The sequence below is a fragment of the Trachurus japonicus genome, chromosome 19 (assembly GCF_045865225.1).
Source record: "Trachurus japonicus isolate A0001 chromosome 19, Traja_1.0".
Classification (NCBI taxonomy): Eukaryota; Metazoa; Chordata; class Actinopteri; order Carangiformes; family Carangidae; genus Trachurus; species Trachurus japonicus.
The window spans coordinates 20,127,822-20,147,410 of NC_140925.1; the positions used below are offsets into that span (position 1 = coordinate 20,127,822).

The 19,589-nt window shown below is 44.6% G+C and overlaps 1 protein-coding gene across 6 annotated transcripts in view; it reads left to right on the forward strand.

Annotated features, from left to right (window-relative positions):
* arhgap17a (Rho GTPase activating protein 17a) overlaps positions 1-17,734 on the forward strand; it is a 37,714-nt gene extending 19,980 nt beyond the window's left edge. Inside the window, exons 3-21 of one of the 6 annotated variants that reach the window (XM_085761787.1) lie at positions 171-275; positions 523-555; positions 1,030-1,106; positions 1,972-2,083; positions 2,823-2,899; positions 3,059-3,176; positions 3,891-3,959; positions 4,163-4,244; positions 5,779-5,906; positions 7,397-7,508; positions 7,626-7,707; positions 7,856-7,936; positions 8,030-8,143; positions 8,358-8,449; positions 9,809-9,956; positions 10,247-10,537; positions 11,292-11,440; positions 12,366-12,911; positions 15,063-17,734. In XM_085761787.1, coding sequence (XP_085617913.1) covers positions 171-275; positions 523-555; positions 1,030-1,106; positions 1,972-2,083; positions 2,823-2,899; positions 3,059-3,176; positions 3,891-3,959; positions 4,163-4,244; positions 5,779-5,906; positions 7,397-7,508; positions 7,626-7,707; positions 7,856-7,936; positions 8,030-8,143; positions 8,358-8,449; positions 9,809-9,956; positions 10,247-10,537; positions 11,292-11,440; positions 12,366-12,911; positions 15,063-15,217 — 2,571 coding nt within the window. In that variant the 3' untranslated portion in view covers positions 15,218-17,734. The remainder of the gene's footprint in view (positions 1-170; positions 276-522; positions 556-1,029; positions 1,107-1,971; positions 2,084-2,822; positions 2,900-3,058; positions 3,177-3,890; positions 3,960-4,162; positions 4,245-5,778; positions 5,907-7,396; positions 7,509-7,625; positions 7,708-7,855; positions 7,937-8,029; positions 8,144-8,357; positions 8,450-9,808; positions 9,957-10,246; positions 10,538-11,291; positions 11,441-12,365; positions 12,912-15,062) is intronic. The other 5 variants (XM_085761788.1, XM_085761791.1, XM_085761792.1 and 2 more) reach the window with 5 other exon arrangements.
* Positions 17,735-19,589: the final 1,855 nt, after the last annotated feature.

The window sequence follows — 19,589 nt, forward strand, 5'->3', positions numbered from 1 at the left end:
TGTTGTCCAGTCCTGAGTTTTTATCAAAATTAAACTTGTATTATGCTGTTTTGTTTTTTTTCTGCAGGAGATCTTTCATCCTGCTCTTGAATAACTTGATGTGAGACACTGTACATGAAGGATGTTTTTGCTGAACAGCTCTTCCTGCACGTTTTTTATCTCCTGCACAGATCGAGCGGCGCATGGAGCTGGTGCGCGTGGTGTCCCACAACACACACAAGAGGATGGTGTCGTGTCTGCAGGGACACATCGGCGCAGACGCAGAGAAGAGACATGTAAGACACAGAGCATGTTCCAATGAGACCTTTTGTTATAGCTCCAGTTTACTTTCGACACACTTAACTAAATCAACCGTACAGGAAGTGTACCAGATGATCTTTTTTTAAGATCACTTCCCACACAAATGTTAAGTTCTCACTGTTTTGTTTTAGTTTCAAGTTATCCACAGTAGGCCAACGACAATCCATGATTTCTCTTTTGTGTTTTCTACCCCACACCACCCCCCCCAAAAATGCACCACAGTCCGTACCACGCCTCTATACAGGAAATGGGCAGGTAAAAAACCACTGATTACTTATTCCACTCTCTGGTCCTCAGCACCACTTGCTCCATTTCCCATTCAGACATCTGTCATCTTTATTCACTCTGCATGACACTGTTGCCTTTGGGATTCTTTGGTAAAAAAAAAAACAGGATGTTGAAGACTCATAAATGTTTTTTGCCCAAACATAAATTGTAGAGCTGTAAAAAAAAAAAAAAAAAGCTGCAGTATTGTCACTTGATAGATGTCTTACTTCCCTAGTTTGCATCTTAAATCCCACTTAACTTTGTATTTTCCGCCTGCTTGGAAATCTCTCTTCCTCTTCCTGACTCTGTGAATTTACCGTTGAACTGCTCAGTGGAAAGTCTGTAATGGACTTTCCATTGTTTTCAACGTCTTCCATTGAACTACTGTAAAGATATAGGTACCTATGCATCTCTATGAAGTACTGAATGCCTCAATCTCACTGTCTGTATCTGTATCCACAGAAAAAGCTTCCCCTGACATCACTGTCCCAAGCGATGGTGGAAGGCGGAAACCAACTGGGAGAAGACTCCTTGATAGGGTGAGTAGTAGGCGATTGATTGACACATCACCACATTGCCGCTTCTTTCTTTCTCCCCGGCAACTGTTGCTATATGGAGCAGATGCACCCCTCAGAGAGCGTGAAATACGAGGCCACGCATTCAGGTGCAACCCAATCTGCACTGTTTGGTTTTTGTGTTGACGGGATTTTCGGCAGTTCCCTTACGTGAGGATCAGATTGTTCATCATGACCAAGAGACATGTAGAAAAAAAGGACCAGACAGTTTGTAGTTGAGGATCTAGAAAGTGAATGTCTCCAAGTCTCTGCGGCAGCCATGTGTCTGTCTGGAAATAATGAGGAAGAGAAAGTACATCAGAGTCAGTCCGCCAGTAATTATGATATATCATCTGTCAGCTACACTGTTGTGTGGTTCTCGGTGTATTTTTAGGCTGGGGGGAATTCATCATTTGAGAAACTGTTGTCCAGAACAATGCAGGATCACTGTCGCTGAGCCTGTGTGTGTGTGTGTGTGTGTGTGTGTGTGTGTGTGTGTGTGTGTGTGTGTGTGTGTGTGTGTGTGTGTGTGTGTGTGTGTGTGTGTGTGTGTGTGTGTGTGTGTGTGTGTGTGTGTGTGTGTGTGTGTGTGTGTGTGTGTGTGTGGTAACATTATGTTGACCTGTTTTTGCTTTCAGTTATTGACTGGGACAGAGGATTACGTAGTGTGCTAGTGGCACAGATTGTAATCCATCTGTATTGTAATGTGAATAATTTGACGTGTCATGACACTGTTTTCAGAAGGCCTCACATCCTCACCCAGTACAGATAATGATGCATGAATACGTTGCGATTTTAACGCCCCTCTCTCTCTTTCTCTCTCTCTCTGTGCTGGCGTGCGCATTAACAGGAAGATGATGGAAGTGTGCGGCGAGGCCGAGAACCGTCTGGCATCCGAACTGATGCAACACGAGCTGCAGATAGAGAAGGACGTTCTGGATCCCCTCAGCCAGCTCGCAGAGGTCAGAAATCCTCGGGCCGGCCGGACACAGCAACAGTTGAACACAAAGTTTGAATATTTAAAAAAACCTTTTCACATCTCCTCTGCTTGTTTAAAATAGCAATCACAACCCTTTTCTTTGCTTTGTTTGGTCTAAATCATAGTGGAAAAGATTAGTTGACCGTCTATTTGCTGTGCGCTGCTCAGCTGCAAATGAAATGGAGCTTTCCAGCACAGGTCACATGGACTCGCATACTATGCTGCTGGTTAGTTTTGGTAACGCGATCCTGTGAGGTAGGAGAAGAAAAAGTCAAAACAAAGCTGATTCCAGCTCTCGCTACATTAGCTAAACATAATGGACTTTGACTGTGGTTTGCCATCTGTCCACTTTGTTACACCAAGTTACCCCTGACAGGAGAAACTGTTGGCGATCAGACATCTGTATCTGTGTTTCCAGAAACTTTTGTTCTGTCTTTAGTTATCTCTTCTCTTCTGGTGTGTCTCGGTACTTTTATGCCATTTAAATATTAATTAAACGGCACAGATGTTGCCTGCTAATCCAAGTGAAGTAACAGTATTGAAAACTTGAAAGCCATTACAGGTTTTTCTATTATTTCCCCATTAAAAGGTTAAATCAACAGTAGGGTCCTCTGTATCATTATTCAGGAACAGGAAGAGCAAAAGCAATATCTCAGGTCTTTTTCATCTAATAACTTCTTAGGCTTTCTCAACTTTGTGTTTTTTGGGTCTCGTTTTTGTAGGTGGACATCCCCAACATCCTGAAGCAGAGGAAACAGCTGGCCAAACTAGTGCTGGACTACGATTCTGCCAGAGCAAGGTCTGCCTCACCGCTTTATCCATATTGATGTGTCCTGCGGGCACAAGAGAAAAAAAAAAAACGAAACCGAGTTCCACATTCGACCTCCCCGAACATCACGTCGCGGCACTGTGTCACAGAAATAGTCTCATCCTGTTTTCCAATTCTCCTTTTCCTCAGATGGTTGCAGGCAACCAAGTCAATAATCTCAGGAACAAATACACAAGCACTGACGGCCAAGGCTGACCTACTCAAGGAGGAGGTGGATGAGGCCATGAACAAAGTGGAGCTTTGCAAGGTGACTTAATGCATCCAGATGACTCACACATCTTTATATGGAAAGCTATTGCTTCATTGTAGTCTAGAGTCTTTGATCCTAAATGAATGGAAAGGCTAAAGGTCATTTATGGTCTGACTGGGTGGACTGAAACAAAAAAAGAAACAAAACACAAAACAAAACACAAAACAACTGGAAATAGTCTTCGCCATAAAATCCACCCCCCCACCACCACAGCGAGTGGACAGTCCAAGACCTTCGGGCCCTCTGACCCAGTTTGCTGACGCACACCAACGGCCCAAAATGCCCTGTCAGCTCAGTGCGTGTGCTTCTATTAAGTTGAGTCACTGGTAAGTTTCGTTGTGTAGAAGCTGCGTGTTGTGTGTCAGGTTTTCTGTCCAGGAAGCGCAGAGCCTTGTGTTTCCCCTCCACCAGCCCCTCCCTCCCACCCTCCCTCCCCAGTCCCTCTGAGCTCTGCCAGGAGCAGGAGGATTTACGACTCACGTGGTGCTGAGCTGACCACTGACGCCTGTCCTCGTGCCACCTGAAGTATCCATTCTTCTGACTGATGACACTGAAGTGGAAATGGGAGTTCTTTGATAAATGAATCATGGCTCAGTGCAATAAAACTACACTTTTCCTTCTATTGTCGCTATTTTATAATCGATTGCCGATGTGATCTTGTTTAGAAAAGTGCTTTTTTTTCTCCTAACTCTCTGTCTTTTTTCTCCACAGGATCAACTCGCTGCAGACATGTACAGTTTTTTCTCAAAAGAAGGCGACTATGCCCGCTTCTTTGTCACGGTGAGCGCAGCAAGTCAAAAAAAAAAAACGAAAAAGAAAGTGTGTTGTTGCCTGAGTTTCTGTGGGAACGTTCACAGCTGCAGAGTAAAACCGGGGGGAAACGCAGGACTTGGCCAGAGATTTTTATTTACTTTTCTGTCATGTGCTTTTCACTGCTCGTCTCATTCTGCTGGCCATCCATTCCCTCCGGTCTGTTTCTGCAGCTCTTAGAAGCCCAAGCTGATTACCACAGAAAGTCTCTCACTCTTCTGGAGAGCGTCCTGCCAACCATCCAGGCTCAGCAAGGTATAATACACACAAACACGCCTTTTTTTCCCCGCACACGCCCAGTTAACACGAAACAGTGCAAAGTTGTTTTACATACAAGACGGCCCTGTGCGGTGCAAAATATATAGCCTCTGAAGGATGCATGTGTTTTTCTTTGGCGTCTAACTTTTGAGAAGGTGTGTGTTCCTAGAAATCCACCACCTACTGTCTACACCTTTTGGGTGACGTCATTCTGGGTCTTTTTCTTTTTTTTAATACTTTTTTTTCTTTTTTCTTTTCATAACACAAACATGAGGTCATATACAAACATTCAGTCACATTGAATAATACACATAAGTGCTCGCCACAGGGTGATAAACTTTTGTTCACAATCTACAACAATTTCAGCTGTCACACTCTGCGTCGGCTAGGTATGTAACCTATTTAGCCCATTTAGTAATCTTTCCCCAATTTCCTTCTGTAATCTCAAAGTACAAGTTATACGTTCCATACTGTATATGTCATTTATTATATTTTTCCATAGGATCAGGGTGGGAGGTTCTCTAAGAAGCCAGCATCTGGTTATTGCTTTTTTACTTGCTGCCATGAGGATCTTTAATAAATATCTGTCCCTGTTATGCAGATCTTTTGATATATTCCCCAAATAAGATGTGACACAAGTGAAGTCAATATCAAATCCCAGAATCCTCTTTGTTGTAGCTTCTACTTGGGTCCAGAAAGGTTGCAAGGCGGGGCAGGTCCAAAAAATATGAGTATGGTCTGCTATTAGTTGTCCGCATTGTCTCCAACTATTCTGGGTCTTTTTCTGAACTACACTTACCTCAGCTGTGGTCACTGCTGAATGCCACAACTGGCCCAGATATTCAATAATAGTCTTTTTGTTTTCGCTGCTTTCCTCCTCAGAAATCATCTTTTTTTTTTCAAAATTTTACCAATATAATGTCTCCTATTAAAGCTGTCCTGTTCAAGGAGCTTATGTTTTTTTTTTTCCTGCACTAAACACATGTGGTCTAAACCGGACAAGCCTGGTCTCCCAGCATGTGGTGGTGACTCATGAACTCCACGCACACATGCATACAAACACCCCACCTCGTCTCACATCACACCCACCTGGGTTTTGAAGCCTCCTCCACCCCCCCATCCCCACTCACCCCACCACTACACTCCTCTGTCCTGTCCTTTCACTCGCACATTAGCTCACACGTTAACACAGAGACAGGGCGAACAGCGTGTGGTTATTATTTGACAGCACCCTGTGGGGGGAGCGAGGAGGAGCGGACTGGTTTAGGAAGCAGCCCGAGGGAGCGTTGTTGACCCAGAAATCTGCCGTCCAGACCGGCAACAGGCTGGTTCGCAACTGAGTCCTGTATCAGTACTGCAATCTTTTTTTTTTTTTATTGCATACCAGAATGACAGACGGGTTATATCTACGGCAGCTTCATTTCCACCGTTTTTCTTTTTTTCTCGGATTAATAAACAATGTGAATGTGTCTGTCTGTGTCTTGTCAACTGTTTTTTCTCTCCTCACTATCAATCTTCCCTTTGTGATTAGACTCGTGGACAGAGAAGCCTGCGTTTGGCACAGGCCTGGATGAACACCTGAAAAGGAGCGGAAGGGAGATTGCGCTGCCATTAGAGGCCTGTGTGATGATGCTCCTGGAGACTGGCATGAAGGAAGAGGTGAGGAGGTTGAGTCGGAGCGGCAGGGAGGAGGAGAAACCTAGTCCTCGCGTAGATTATTTTCCAGATCGATTAAAAAGTGTAGGCCGTGAGCTGTGGGTGGATTCTTCTGTGCAACGACCCTAACCCAAGAAGTGAAAGAAGTGCCTGTTTTGATGGGTATTTAGAAGCAGCATGACCCAGAGGAGGTGCTCACAATATTTTTGGATTCGCCGCCTAAAGGGGAACTCAACTGACAAATATAATTTAAAAGTTTTTTTTCTTTTTGCTGTATTGTTATTTCTCCAGTGGTCTCATGTGGATTCACTTTTAATCCAAGGGATTTGACAAATTTTGCTACCTTTAATAAAGTTGCACTACTATTATATTTTATTCTAAAGCCCATGGAAACCTGGCTTCACAAGTGAAGTGATTTTCTACAATCTGAAATATTCAGAACTAAATAAGCAGTGATGACTTGTTTAGTTAGTAATTATAAAGAGATAACCTGAAAGACAAATTAATTTCTCATGGAGGATTAATAAAGTAATTCTTATTCTCATTCTCAAATACTCATTCTGCTTCATTATGACAGGATGTAGCTGAGTAGATGTTGTTCACAGTTTTCCAACTAAATCTTGTCCATTTCAAACCAGTGAAAAAAAACACAGACAATAAAGAAAATATATAAATTCATGCAAAACCACTGATGATCCCGTTGGGGCATCAGCCTCCGTAGCGTAGCATAACATCCAATATGATTCTGTTTGCTCATCTGGTTTGTTGCTCCTCCGTTCTCCTTGTTTCAGCCGTTAACAGCTCGTGAAGCCGTGGCTGTGATAAGCAGCTCCACCTCCAACCTTCAAGTTGTTTGTTCACATGAACATCTTAAGGCTGAAGGAGATGGGATGGGAGATGGCCGGACAGATAAACTGTAAACAGGGGAAGCTCCTGTGTTTCTCCAAAGCTGCTGCAGAGACACTGTCGGCCGTTATGCTACTGTGGTGATTTATGAAATGTTTTCTATGTCCTTTCCCCCGAAACAAATATAGAATACAATAGAATCTACTTGTCCCCCGTCCATAAATCACATCTCTTTGTGTTTGTGTTTGTGCAAAAAAAAAAAAAAGAGAGAGAGAGTGCAAGTGCTAACTGCGAGGGGCTTTATTTGTGACCCTATTCATTCCGTGGCGAGTCCAGTCTCTGTCATTATGGTGTGAAGACGGCTTTTGTTTATGTGTCAAAGTAAAGAGCTGGCTGAGCTGTGAGGGTGTGTTTGTTTGCCTGCCTTAAGGTTTCATTATGTGCAGCTGGCAGGGGTAGTTTATGTAGTGGGTTTATACACAGTCTATCTGTAATTGACTGTTCAGACAGCGTGTGTCTGTGTGCGCGCGTGTGCGAGTGAAAGCACAGGGTGTTGTGCGCACACTGAATGCCTGCATGTATCTTTGTTTGCTGGCAGTGTTACTGTGGTTTATTTGTCTTTGTGTGTGTGCGTGTTTGTGCGTCAGGGTCTCTTCAGGATCGCAGCAGGGGCGTCCAAGCTAAAGAAACTGAAGGCGGCACTGGACTGTTCCACTTCACAACTGGAGGAGTTCTACTCTGACCCCCACGCTGTTGCTGGTACGTCCCGAACCAATCTCTATTTATTTCCAATATTCTCTCTGTGACGACCTCTAGTGATGTTTGATGCCCAGATAAGTGGCCTAGGCATGAAAACTTTCAATTGTGCGTTTTCAGGAGCACTGAAGTCCTACCTGAGGGAGCTGCCTGAACCTCTAATGTCCTACCAGCTTTATGATGAATGGATCCAGGCATCCAGGTATGTAAGGCTCAAAACACACAAGTGTGCCAGTATTAAACAGATCTGTCACTGCACTGCAGTAAATGAGGGAAGGATGTTTTTGTAGCCTGGTCAAAGTACATACCCGCTTTTTTTTTTTTGTTATATTTGCTTCCTATCACTCCAGTGTGTCAGACCCAGACAAGAGGCTCCAGGCACTCTGGGTTGTGTGTGATCAGCTACCAAAGAACAACAAAACCAACCTGAGGTTAGTCGTTTTTGGAAGAAACCGGTGACACTAATGCTATTATTGTTCTGTTATATGTGACTGTGGTTACACTGTTTGTTTTTTTTCATGCAGGTATCTGGTGAAGTTTTTAGCCAAACTGGCTCAGGACAGCGAGGTGAACAAAATGACTCCCAGCAACATCGCTATTGTCTTGGGACCCAATCTGCTCTGGGCCAAGACTGAGGGGTGAGAGGGGGCACAGAGAGAGGGGAAGGGGGGGGGGGGGGTTTATTGGTGAGGGAGAAATAGCTACAGTTGGTGTTTGTAAAAATGAAACCTTCTTTGACAGACATGTTTCTTGTCTTGGATTGTGTAGTCTGTTATTTTAGCGTATTTCACCATGCCACTCTAATTATAGTGGAAGCATCTCATGTTTGCTCTTGTGTACGCGTCCAATCAGGTCTCTGGCTGAGATGGCAGCAGCTACCTCTGTGCACGTGGTGGCCATCGTGGAGCCCATCATCCAGCACGCAGACTGGTTCTTTCCTGAGGGTGAGGCTCCACCTATTGTATCGTATCACAGCCCAGTCTTTTTTCCCAGCTACGCAGCCTACTGTTGCATTAGTGAGAAACCCTTTGAAGGCAATTCATCTTAACGTTCTAGTAAGTCAGCAACAATAAAACTTCCAGGCACCATAATGAGAAAAAAAAGAAAAGAAAAAGATCACTTGTGTGTCTGTCCAGGCCCAGTCTGTGGTTTGTTCTCTGGAGGTCAACTTGAAGGTTGCAGTGAAAACTTACTAAACAGATGTCACATACTTCCACTTCTTTGGTCCAAAACATTTTTTTCATTGTGGGTTTGATTTAAATCTGTGTGTCGGAAGCTAAAATGACCTTGTTTTTTTTTTTTATCATAACTCACCCACACCTTGTGTTTGGGGGTTGTCAACCACTGACATCATCTTTGAATGAAGACAAAGACCTATAGTGTAGTGATTAAAACACAGGTTAAAGAGGAACTATGCTGGATTTTTGCCTTTATTAAATTTAAACAATTAATCTATTAAACAGCTTTGGAGTAATTGTGATGGTTAAATGACTTGTTTCGGGGAGAATGGAGGCTCTCTGTCTTCCATCTGGCGTCTCTTGGCCGAAAACCAGCCACCCGATGTCCTGGCTCTCGTGTCAGCAGCACCGCATGCACACCCCGTAACCTGTAATCTCTTTATGACAGATAAGACTACACAAATATACACATCGTAACACGTATATGATATTTAACGTTATCCATCACTCCAGGTATTGCCTTCTAGTCGGCTTCATTGAAAGCAAATGCACATTGCCAGGTAGGGGAGGGAGGAGGGTTAGCAAAACACCAAAAAAGTGACCTTGCATAGTTCCCCTTTAAATATTAAATTTTATTATTGAGACCCCGAGGAGTTTGCTTTTGGTTATAAAAGAGTCTCATATTAATGTGGATGAATCTACGTTACCCACTTGTTAATGGGTCAATTTTCGATAAATATATCGTTTTGTCGTTATAGTTATTTTGATATTATTATTTAGTGGTCGACTCACCCAGCATTTCCTAGTTTCGGTTTCCCGGACGCTGCCCGACGGGTCATGGGAATAACGCCGCCGGATCGCTAGTTGGCATCGTTTATGGTCAGAACTACGACGGTATCTGATCGTCTTCGAACCTCCGACTTTCGTTCTTGATTAATGAAAACATTCTTGGCAAATGCTTTCGCTTTCATCCGTCTTGAAATGTAGTGTGACAACACTTTGCTTTCCGAAAGTGCTTGTAGTCCCTTTAAGTTTTTTTCATTTGAATTTAATTCAACAAGATGAGTAGACCCAACCTCTTGTATGAGTCCGTGTGGGTTAATCCAGCCTCGTCTGTTCCCGCAGAGGTGGAGTTCAACGTGTCGGGCATGTTTGCGATGCCCATACCTGCGTCCAACCACAACAACCACCTGGACTACGACTGCGGCACCATTGAGAGGAAGAGGCCTGGCAGTATGGTGGGACCAGAGAACGACACAATGCGCAAAGACAAGTAATCACCTCCGGAGTTTGCTTTGTATCTCCCCGTCCCACAGCTGTCGTTACCTACTCCAGTTAATACTTTGGAAATAATTTGACCTATAATCCAGTTGCTTCTTCCTGGTCCCTGTCTTTTTTTTGCTTCTGGTATAATTTGGGCTAAATCTGATCCTTATAATCGATATTTAATCTATTTTTTACTGACTTCTCTCAGAGCTCTGGGGTTGTGGTGATTTTCTATCCTGCTCTGTTTTCTGTTTCTCTCTCTCTCTCCCTCACTGTCTCCTTGCTCTCCCTGTGTAGCACCCCTAACAAGCACTCGGACCACACCCTTCGTAGAGGCAGTAACACCTTAGGTAGAAAGCAGCACACTTCACCTGCCTTCCAGCCTCCTTTACCCCCTGTGGAGGCTCCAGGGCAGGGGCACGGGGCCGGGCAGGTCCCCCAGCCCTCGGCCGAGCCCCAGCCCCAGCCCCAGCCACAAGCTCCTCCGGGGGGTTCGGGGCCTGACACAGCCCAGCATAGCTTGGCGCAGGGTCTGGCTGCCCTCGCAGCCGCTCAGCAGCTTCTAGCCCAGCACACAGAAGAGCTCAGGTAAGAGCTGCTCTCCTGCATCACTGCTGGAGAATGACACAGCATGCAGACAGACAGACAGAGACAGACATGCTTTTATACTTTAATGCACCTCTCTGAGAACTGATGAGGTCAGCCTGACTGGCCCTTTTACAGCGTAATGGATTAGTAATGCATGTTTCACTGCTAGCTTGTGGACACCTCCTCGTCTCTCGGTCAGTTTGGTTCGGCTTGTTTCTCCAGCGAAAAACCGCAAGTTTTCTTTCACCACCACCAGTTCCAGCTATGCAGCCCAGACTTGTCTGAGGTCAGCCCACTGAAACAGTACAACAATGGCTGCTGTCATTCCGCTAACAGTCACTCTCAGGGCCTCTCGACTTCCCATCCCTCTGCTTTTCCTCCCCAAATCACTGGAATCAGCAGGAACTTCACACTAACTGGCTCAAACTGCTTTGAGAAGCCTGGACATTGGTGCTTGTTATGCAACGGCTGAAGGGTGTCTTTGATTTAGCTGGTGAAAGGACAACATTCATTTCCACACAGATAACACTATTCAGCTCGGCATTCTTTTGTCCCACAGACTCTGTTGGGAAGGTAAATTTAGATGAGACGCCCAGATTACATTTATCAAACTCAACTCTGCAGACGAGCTCGCTTTGAAACAATGCCACATTTGCTTTAACAGCCTATTCTTCATTAAAAACCACTCAGCAGTGCCCAGACTTTCACATTTTATAGGATTTTAAAGGCCTTTCTTCTCCCGTCTTCTCTAAAGCAACCCAAAGCTACGGGACTCCACGCCCGCCCAGACGCCTCTGCTCCAGAGGAATGGCTCTGGAGGAGGCGGCCAGGCTGCAGGACAGCTGGGTACTGGGACCCCCGGGGCTGGATCCATGGGGCCTAGTCCTCATATGATGCGCAGAGGTAAGAGTTGCACTTATCTGGTCCAAATAGACATATTTCTATCATATTGTTAGCAGATATATGGCAGATAGTTCTTTTGGCTTTTGTTATTAGCCTATTTCTTAATTCCACCTTTTTAGTTTTATAATTTTTCTATCTTTTTTAAAGGGATAGTTCAACATTTTGGCAAATTCACCTATTACTATAATCCCCCATAGTCATAGTGGTAGGTTCATTACCTTTAATTATCGATGCATGTTGTCTTGAGATCTGCCTGCGGGGCAGAGACGTGAGTTGCTCTGCTAACACAGTGGAGGTGAATGGTACAGGTCCCCTGTCCCTCATCAAACTCATCAAATACACAATCCAACAACTCCAAAACACTCTTGTGGACCAATTGTGACCTGCACATTCACCACACTATGAAATAATCATGTATAATTATGTACTGTAACATTACGACACACAAAGCAAAAACTTGGAACTACTTTTGAAATCACTCCGCCCAGCAGCCATATCTTGAATGTAGTTCCGGCTACGCATTTGCCTCAAAAAAAACTTGTAACGTACTGGTACAGTGGTACATTATTATTTCATAGCGTGGTGAATGTGCAGGTCCCAACTTCTCCAGAAGAGCGTTTTGGAGTTGTTGGATTGTGTATTTTATGAGTTTTGAGGGACAGGGGACCAGTACCGTTCACCTCCACTGTGTTCCCTGAGCAGCTTGCGTCTCTGCTCAGCAGATCTCAAAACAAGATTTAAAGGTAATGAACCAACTCTTATGACTATAGGAATTATGGCAATAGGGGAATTTACCAAAATGTTGAACTATCCCTTGGTGTCAGTGTCAGTATTCCAGTGGGAGCAACATGTCAGATGAAAACAGCATGTATGCCGTCCAGGAAATATATTTTTGAATATATCTTTTCCACGACTGATTATCAAGCAGGTACAAAGAAGCAGGCTCCTGCTCCCCCCAAACCGACCAACCCCCCTCCCTGCCAGCCCTGCAACTCAGTGAACAACAGCTTCTCCTCAGGCTCCTCCCAGTCCCTCAGCCCCACCCCCAGACCGCTGTCCAGCCACTCCCCCACCTCGCCCACCTCTCCCGCCACCCAGCCGTGCGCCACGCCCAGACGCCACTCCAGCAACCAGCCGCCGATCCACGCGCCCAGCCATCCGCCCCCCGAGCCCCCGACGCAGGCCAGCCCCCCGCCGCAGCACGCGTCTGAGCATCATCAGCATCAGCAGCAGCACGGCGCCGACCCCTCGCCCCCGGGCACCCCGACCCCTCCGGACACCCCTCCGCCCTCCACCGCCACCCAGGACGTAGCCGCTCCTCCGTCCCCGTCCCCCTACCAGTCGGGCTCGCTCCCGCGGCCGCGACCCGTCCCCAAGCCGCGGAACAGACCCAGCATCCCGCCGCCACCCCAACCCAACACACTGACCAATGATACTAACGGGATCTGTGCCACTGCTTACAAGATGATGGGTGAGTGTTGCCTCTCACTGCACGGACAGTACTTTTCCTTTTAGCCTCTATGTGAATGTCACTGATTAACACTGTGCACTCTCTCTAACAGTCTCGCGTTGTTAATACCTCCACAGGTTAAAGAGACACTGTGAGAGGTTTGTCGTTAATTGACCTTTTCACTAGCAGCACCATGAACACCGTCCTCTGCCTGCTGCCTCCATCACAGCTCATTTACTTCAGCCCTGATGCTCGACTGTTACACTGGACGGCCTTTTAAGAGGGGCCTGTGTCTGATGTTTAACACTCAATATAAACACATTAGACAGAAGGAAGAGGGAAGGTGACCTGATGGTTCAAGTCATTATGAAAAATACAGTACACAGGAAACACAGAGTGCAGTGCTGCCAGCTGGTGAGCAAGGAAGAAAAATCATACAAATAGATTTCCTATTTCCTAAGGCCTTATTAAAGTAATTACAGGCTAATTGCTGGTGAGCAAGGAAACCATCACATCAAATAAGAATCTACAAACTGAAATTAGCCTGATCTTTTCTTTCTCGCCGTCTTGCGTCGTCCTTTTGTCGCTCGCCTTCCTGAACCGTCACTGTCGAGGTGTTGTTTCCTCCCGAGGCCGAGGTATTTCCAGTAGCTATTATTACACAAGTCCATGAGGAGTAAACACCAGGGCACCATGTGTAAAATATGACAGTCTGGCATCAGAGCGTTTCATCCATCATGAGTCACTCATCTTCATCTCCAGTCTCTGAAATGTGATATATAAGTATATAAGGGTTTGAAACTGATGTGTTTGTACAAACTGTCATTTACCAAACCCTCAACTGTCGGTGGGCAGAATGAGTTTTTTTTAAAGGGATAGTTCACCCAAAATTCAAATTTCACTCATTATTTACTCACTGTCACTAAGAACTGTGAGAATTTTCAGAGTCCTCCGTGCCTTCTCTGAGTTACAGGGGAGTCTGCGCAGCAGTATTTGTCCATAATGGTTGTGAATGGATACCACTTTTCTTCGTCCAAAAAGACACACCAAAAAACATCCAAATATCTCCATACTGCTCGTCTGTAATGCCCCTCTTGTATTGAAGCCCCGACATGAAAAATTGTTCCGCCAGTCAGTGCAAATCATGTGAGATTTGCACTACACTGGGAGCTTCCGCTACAAACAAGCTTAAAATATAGACTTATTTAATTTTTTTCGGAACAATTTCTCATGTCGGGGCTTCAATACAAGAGGGACATTACAAACGAGCACTATGGAGGTATTTGGATGTTTTTTGGTGTGTCTTTTTGGACGAAGAAAAGTGGTATCCATTCACAACCATTATATGGACAAATACTGCTGCGCGGACCCCCCTCCCGTAACTCAGAGAAAGCACGGAGGACTCTGAAAATTCTCACAGCCCTTAGTCGACATGAGGGTGAGTAGATAATGAGTGAAATTTGAATTTTGGGTGAACTATCCCTTTAATGTGAAGTATTGTGTGTTGTTTTTTATGTTCGGTATTATTATAGTGGTTCAAAAGCAGTGTCCCTTTATGTAGCATGTGCAACCATGACATGCATGTTTATAACTGGACTGTTTGTGTCTTGTCACTGATGTAGCTGAGGATGTTTCAACCTTCAGTTTGAGCTCTTACTGTATGTCACTCAGATGTCAACTGTGGATTCCCAGCGTTATTCTCCCCACAGCAGATTAATTCCAAACCGCTTCACTGCTCCTGCTTCAGATTACCCACACTTCACTTTTTCCATCTGCTCTCGCTGCCTGTTTGCTCTGCTGCCCCGCTCGCTTGCTCCCTCGCTCCCTCGTAGTCTCTGAGCAAACGTCGCCCCCTGCTGTGACTCCGAGCCTCTGCTGCAGTCTTTAACGTTATGGAAAATATGACACAGTCTCATTTGGATGGCAAACTTACACCGGCTTCAAATGTTTTCATGCTGCAGGATGAGGCCGCACATGTTTGTGATTATGAATGTGGGCATGAAGAGTCTTGTTGGTTGTGTTGTGTGCGAGTGTCTGCATGCACGGAAACACAAACAGTGACTGAGGCTCTGCTCTGGTGGATTTGTCTTCATTTATCTCAGTTTGAAGTTTCCTCTCTCTCCTCATCATGACTCTGTTTGTCCTCCGTCTTGTGTCTCTCCCCACCTCCAGACCCGGCGATGTCTTTCAAAGGGCTGAGTCGAGCTTTGGTCCCTGAGCTCGCTGTAGACCAGCAGCCAGCGACGGCCCCCGCCTCCTCCTCCTCCTCCTTCTCCCCGCCTCTTCCCAAAGACTGTGACCTGGACACGGAGAGCACTGTCCTATAAGGAGGAGACGAGGACACGCTCCGGTCCATTACGCCCACGCACCTCCTCTCATACACACACCTCATTTTAGTCTCCTTCTGTTTTAGTCCCAGCCCGGACCTGCAGCCTCCTCAGAGAGATCAAACTCTGCTGTTATCTTCTCCCAGTCCAGCGTAAATGAAGGACTTTAATGTGACATAATGCAGCTTCTGGCAGCCATGATGGAGGTCACACAGCTCTGGGTGGACTGGCTTTGTACCACTGTTGCGGCAGAATTAAATACACTCGGGCAATGTCATCATAAACTAAAGTATCATCTTGATGTGAACATCAGTTTTGATATAACTGCTTAGCTGCGATTATTTCCATCTCATACATGATGTGACTTATGTAATAATGTCGGTGTTGGATCCTGAGAGTCAGTGACTCAGCAACAATTTTCATAATCGATGAGTCAGCTTTCAGAAAAACGCCCAGAATTCACTGGTTCCTGCTTCTAAAATGTGAATATTTGCCTGTTTTGTGACAATAAGAGGAAAATCTGACAAAACGAGCAACTTACATCTGTAAATATAATTGGACTCTTTTTTTTCTCACTATATTGGCTCTAAGAAAATAATTGATGATGAAAATAATTGAATCTTTGAAACCTCTTGGGGTAAATCGACTCGCAGCCAACGTGAAGCGATCTCCTCACACCCCCACCGTCTCGTCTGCAGCCTTAAAAGCTGTCATTAGCCGTTATTCACCTGCAGAGGCCACCTGACCTCCATGATGGTGCCAGATGTGGTTGCGAGGAGACTTCTGACTCAAAGACTGTAAAGTGCAACACACACACACACACACATTATATGTACGTCACCATCATGTCTATCTTTACACCGCGCTCCCTGCAGAACAAGCTCCAGACAATCAGCGGCAAACAGCAGAGCACGAGGACCAGTAGCTCCGTCAGTCCACTGTGCTAACAAGGATGTAGCGTGGGTACTGACTACAGTGAGGGGGTCATGGGGAGGGGAGGGGGGGGGTAAAGCCAAAAGAAACAAACAAACTTAAAAAAATATAGGACTGATGGGACCTGTGTGGAATTTGGTGTGAGGTGTTTTTTTTTTGTATTTTTTACTGTTGAATAAATGGCCTTAGAAGAAGAGGAAGGTATTTCTGCAGCACAGGGAGGGAGAGGGGAGGGGAGGGGGAGGAAAGGGGTGAGGGGGTCAGCCAGTAAAGTACATAGAAACCAAAACTGTTGCTTAAGGTGTAGCTGGTGACTGCAGGTTTCCAGTCGCCTCAAACACTTGATTATCCCCCGTTCCCCCTCTTTCTTTTCTTTTTCTTTTTGTATGGAAACCCCTCTCTCTCTCTCTCTTCTCCCACCCTCACTCTTGTATTTATTTACCAAGTTAAAAAAAAAAACACACATTCCCTGTGGCTTGACATAATTAATGCAGTCTTTAAATGTAAATCATGCCTTATCGGTTCCTCCCAGGACCATACAATAAGCATTATTATATATTTACTATTACAACAACGTACACGGAGGATATTATACTCGGCTCCTAGTACTTACAGTATTTCCAAGAAGCTGTCTTGGCAACAGTTACGTTTCAGGGATGTAAGGACGGTGATCTGACCCTCTGCAATAGAAGTGGTCAGCGGTTGTGTATTATTCCACATGAGTTGTGTATTTAAATGCGTTGATTTCTTTGGGGTTTATTTGAAGCTGAAGTAGCAGGGTGAATGACCCCCCTCCCCACCCCCTACCACCACCTCCAGCCTGAGCGCCGTCAGTGATTCTTTGCCTTTTCTGTTTTTCCTCCATCTTGGTGTTCTTAGACGCGACAGGCTGTGTGAGAGTGAATGTAGTGAAGGGAGAGCTTTCTTTTTGTTTTCCCAGCCTCTGGATCTTTGAACAGAAAGACACATAAAACAGCTGATGTTGCACTTGAGCGCAGGCTGATGAGTGGTTTCCTAGTGTAGAGGATTTTTTTTTTTTTCTCCAAGTCTTTCCCACTGAGCTGAGAGCACACGCCGCTGTGACTCCTCAGTAGTGATGTGGTGTTAGATTTTGCCGGGTCAAAATATATATATATTAAAAAAAAAGAGATGGCTTTGTTGTATTTTCTATGTACGCTTTGCTTTTTGGCCTCGAACACAACACAGAGTGTGGTTCCTCCAGAGCCGACTTGATATGGTACCAATGGAGAGTTTCAGATGTTGCAGTTGCCCTGAAAACTTGCTGTGTTTTTCAGAGACAATCAAGCATTATTACTGTTGTTGTTATTATCATCATCCCCTCCTCTCTCTCTCTGCTCCTGTACCTCGCTGCCTTATCCCCGTGCATCCCCTGATCTTGGGATGTCCACGCTCGTCGAGACAAAACAAATGCCATTAAACCACAAAAAGGATAATGCTGCGTTTTTAAGCTCCATAGTTTTGTATGTATGCTGTCTGGTGAGCTCAAATGTGGAATAAAAACATGTAATATGAATGCTTGGTTATACCCCCTTTCCAAAGAAAATAAAGTATATGAAGAAACTATTTCAGTCTGTCATGGTTTCTGTCTGTGTGCGTGGAAAATATGAGAGTTAAATGCTCAGAAACTCTAAAAAGCTGAATTTAATATTGAATTATTTGTTATTCTTCTGATATGAAAAAAACAACCCACATTGATTATAAAGGTAAAAACCAGGGAATTAATCAGTTTCTGTAAATTATCAATTATTACTCAGATGTAGAAAAATATCTGAGAATACCTGGTTCCTGGAGGCTGAAGCTTCTGTTCTGACTGTAAACTACGATTTCACTTTAATTTCTAAAAATAAAATGCAGTATAAAAAACTACCCATGGTGTTTCACTGTAAACAGGTAAAAAGGTTTGTGAAGGACAAAAACAGAATGAGGATCCACTCAAAAAACCATTACACCACTATGTCAGAATAAACTGATGATTTCTTCTGTGTTTTCGAGGAACAACTTTTTTTTCTAATGTTCCTTTTACACCTCTAATAAATTTTTCAGTTAAATCTTGACCTTCAATAATCTGCTTTACACTGTATAAAACATTCATATGATCACTGGGAAGTGATTTATGTCATCACTGTAAAGGGGAAAGTACATTAGTTGGTGTTGCTGTAATTCAAGTCAATACCAGACTGTAGATAGATGTTTTCATCAGGAGTCACAGATAAATCAGACAGTTTGTACTTTCGAGCATGATGTTTTTTTATAGATCAAAAACATGTTCTTTATTTGACAGCACTGAACCAAACAGAAGGTAAAACGAGCACAAAACATGAGCAATTACCCATGAAAACATACAAAACTGTTAGAAAAGGGAACCTGTAGGCCATTAACCAATGAATAAACCTAACAGAGATGGGTTTCAGGTTAAACCTAAAAATATCCAGGGAGGGGAAATGCTACCAGCTGCACATCTTAATACGTTAACTTCACCAACATGCAATTGATTGGGACAAGAAACACAGTTTATACACTCGTACCAGCTAGGATTGCACTTCTACGAGATGGCGCTCACCTCGTCTGCCTGGCTAAAGCTGCTGTGCACGGAGGAGGAATGAAATGAGACTGTTGTGGGGGGGGGGGGGGTGGAGGTCTGGAGGGATGGAGGGAGGAAATAAACTAGGACTTTGGACAAAAGCATACAATTTAAAATCAGAATGACGAGCAATGCATAGCAAAAACGGTAAATTTACAATCTCAACAATAGTTATCAACATGAGTCATGAATAACAACACAGCTACAGGTACATTGTACTGTAGATGAGTCATGAGATCACCATAACGACCAGAGAAGCAGGAAGTAACCATTTACAGTTAGGTGTTTTTTTTTCTTTCTTTCTCCTCTTCTTCCCCACACGTTTTGATGTTCATTCATTCAGCAGTCGCCCACGTCATCAAGCGGGGCTGCGTTCACAACACTCAAACAAACACTTGACAAAGTGCAGAGCCATTAGCCGTCCCCTCAGCCAGGCTTTTATGTACCAGACTGACAGAGACGACGCTAACTGTTGATAAAGATTGATTATTCCACCCACACGCTTCATCAAACAGATGATGTATGAGCCAAATGTCACCATGTGCTGATCTAGTCAGTGTTCCCTCACTTAAAGGTGCAGTATGGGTAAAGAAATGAGGGCATTTACTGAATGAATCTGGATCTGATTTAGGAAGAACAGTCAGAATAAGACACAGGCTGAATGGTTGAGAGTAAAGGATGTGGATGTGGATGTGGATGTGACAGGATGTGGTCCATAAACAGTTCTAGCCACTCGTGCAGAATCACCTTGATCATGTGAATATGACCAGCGCCTCATTTACTAGAAGCTACGTGGCTAATGTCATTCTTTCTTTCTTTCATCTAAAAGCACGCCGT